This window comes from Pimephales promelas, chromosome 15, assembly GCF_988280905.1.
Source record: "Pimephales promelas chromosome 15, fPimPro1.hap1.1, whole genome shotgun sequence".
Classification (NCBI taxonomy): domain Eukaryota; kingdom Metazoa; phylum Chordata; class Actinopteri; order Cypriniformes; family Leuciscidae; genus Pimephales; species Pimephales promelas.
The window spans coordinates 25,662,425-25,665,333 of record NC_142783.1 but is presented as its reverse complement, the minus strand read 5'-3'; the positions used below and the strand labels follow the sequence as shown (position 1 = coordinate 25,665,333).

Genomic DNA, 2,909 nt, shown 5'->3' with positions numbered 1-2,909 from the left:
AAAGTTTGTATTCATCTTCTTTTTTTATTGCATGATAGGTCTATAAAAAGAAAAGGCTTTTTTAATTGTTTGACAAAGTCAAACAATCCACCATTGCCTCTAACATAAACACATATCAAGCTGGACTTTGTTTCAATACGATACGCTAATATAAAGTCACCAATGTTGTAATTATTAAATTATATTTCATGTTACATAATAGGACTCTAAGATAGTGTACGCTATAACACTTAGGCTACTGAATACTAACTTCAAAAGCAAAAGTGATATGTTAGCCTACTCACACAAATGAAATAACCTCAGGTTAGCTGAACAGCGCATGCGTTGAACTATAGCTACAGGTCGAAGTTCAGTAAACTTCGCACCTGACAGAGTAGCCAATTCATAAGATGATTCCGATGGACAGTATATTTTAGATGAGAAGAAAATGTCTCGAAAACGTGTCAAGTTCAAGCGGAAATCAAAACATAGTAAGGAGGACAGATCTAAAATCGTTCCTAGTAAAGAAGCTCAGTCAGCAGAGGAAGGAATCGAGACTCTGGAATCAACGAGTTGCGTGAGAAAGAAAGAAAAGTCCGCCAAACAAGTGCACATCGCTTATCTACCGGAGAAATACCAACCGCTGGTTGAGGACGATACTGACCAACCACGAGATGACAATATCAAGAAACAAGACAAATATAAAAAGTTAAGAAAAGTACGTTGTCAACTATAAAAGTTCGTTGTTTATCTGATCATGATTGTTATGACGGTTAAAGGCTAAACTGATTTAAAGGGATAGTTCACCCAAAAATGAAAATTCTGTCATCATGTAGCTAGCCTACTCACCCTTAATTTGTTCCATAGCCGACTTCTTCTGCTGAACACAAATGAAGATATTTTGAAGAATGTGGGTAACCAAACAGTTGTGGCACACAACTTCCTTTTTCATATGGAAGTCAATGGGGTCCACCTATCAGCTGTTTGTTACCCATAGTTTTCAAAATATCCTATCTTCAACTGAGGATAGAAATACATAGAGGTTTGAAACAACTTGACGGTAAGTAAATGACAACAGAATTTTCATTTTTGGGAACTATCCCCAAGTATCTGTGGTGCAGACAATGATGTAAATAAGACAGAAACACCAAAATAAGGAAATAATTACAGAATTATTTCATATTTTTAAAGTATGGAAAATTGTGATAGTTCTATATTTGTCTTTCATGGGTGGTTAGGGTATAGGCCATGATGTAGTTTAGCAATCTAAAAAAATGATTAATTAAAGGTGCAATGTGAACATTTTTTGAATGTCTATTTACAGAAATGCAATATGACATCCATAACAATTTTTTCAGTGGTGTAAAAAGAACTTACTTAATAAACCATAACGTTTTTATTATATTTATATCTACATAACCACGGGCACCCCCTTAAAAGAAGTAGTAAGTACTGTATACATGGGTGGGACAATATTGTATTGGTTTATTCATCTTTCTTCACCCACCCTTTTGTTTTTGCAGAATATGGGAAAAGCTCTTCGCTACAGCTGGAAGTGTCTAGTGGTTGGACTGCAGAATTTGAGCACGGCTTATTCTATGCCTCTGGGTGCCTCTGCCGCAATAGTGCCAGACCTCCAAAGAGCCAGATCGTCTAACAAATGACTCAAGATCAGGTGGTTGTAGAGTAACACAGTGGTCAGTGTTGGATCCTCATTTTAACTGCAGCCGAAGTGCAAAAGGTGGATTTTTATTTATGGGCCATTGTTATCAAAAGAGATTAAGGAAGAGACATGGAAGAGACTATATTTGTGAGATAATTTGCCTTTGATAAGAAAATACTGAGTAGAGGCTGTGATGGACTAATTAATGCACATATTTTTCTGAGAATGCACAACTGATCAACTGGACTTAGGCCAAACATGTTTACTAAACAAGGAAGTGATTTTGATCTTTGGTATGATGGATAAAGTAAGTAGAATAATTGTATTGTGGATGTTAAGCCAATGGAGTGCATTTATTGGAGTAACAAAGTATGTTACGTTCGTTATCAGAAGTTGTATATTTTCTCAAGATTGAATTATTCTTAATTATTATGAATGTTGCAAGGACACTTTATAAGCATAAATGTGATTCAACAGCAGAGTTTGAACTATTCTGCACTTTTTTGTAATGTGAAGAAACTTTTTTTAACAGGATTTAGACTTTGGATTGAACAAAAATATTGTTATTAAATGTATGTTTATTCACAAATTGTATAAATGAATTTGAATAAGAATAAATTGTGCTGAAAAGCTTGCTAATATTGCTAAAACTATTTCAAGTCTGAAATTAACTTCCATTTGTTCACCAATAGGTGACAGCATTGTGTAGGACAACAGAAATGAATATATTTACTCCTGGTTTCACAGATCAGGCTCAAGGCTAGTCCCAGACTAAAATGCATGTTTGAGCCGTTTTAACTGAAAAAAAAAAAAAAACTAAACTTCATATTTTAACATATCTTAAAATATGTCAGTGACATTGTTTTATCTCAAGATGCACACTAGTAAAATAGTTTTATAAGGCATGTTTATACAGGCTACTTAAATGTCCTAATTGAACTAAGGCCTAATCCTAAACCCTGTCTGTGAAACCATGCCATAGATAGATACAGATTGACATAGATAGACAAACAGAATATTATCTACTGCATGAACACCAAAAGTTGTTGTATGTTTAGGCTGTTCTAAATCCACTGTCTTAACAGTGCTCGTCAATGTCAAAATGATTAAGATGGCAATGTGCTTTAGTTTAAATGGTAAAAGAGTACATAAAGTGCAAGTAGCTAAAAACATTAACTGTTGATAGAAATGTTAAAACAACAAAAGTAATATCCAGTGATACAAACTACTCAACTGTGTGTGTATATTTCAAAATAATTTTTTGAAA

General features: G+C 34.0%; 1 protein-coding gene across 1 annotated transcript; it reads left to right on the top strand.

The window, feature by feature from the left end:
• The first annotated feature begins 329 nt into the window (after positions 1 to 329).
• Positions 330 to 2,463, top strand: LOC148973574 (required for drug-induced death protein 1). Its single transcript, XM_089120416.1, has 2 exons — positions 330 to 697; positions 1,503 to 2,463. Exons 1-2 carry the CDS (start codon positions 428 to 430, stop codon positions 1,641 to 1,643), a joined length of 411 nt encoding a protein of 136 aa, XP_088976542.1. The 5' UTR covers positions 330 to 427; the 3' UTR covers positions 1,644 to 2,463.
• Positions 2,464 to 2,909: the final 446 nt, after the last annotated feature.

Coding starts and splice junctions, on each gene's coding strand:
- LOC148973574 (XM_089120416.1), top strand. CDS start 428: ATGTCTCGAAAACGTGTCAAGTTCAAGCGGAAATCAAAACATAGTAAG. Junction 698..1,502: donor AATATAAAAAGTTAAGAAAA/GTACGTTGTCAA, acceptor TTGTTTTTGCAG/AATATGGGAAAAGCTCTTCG.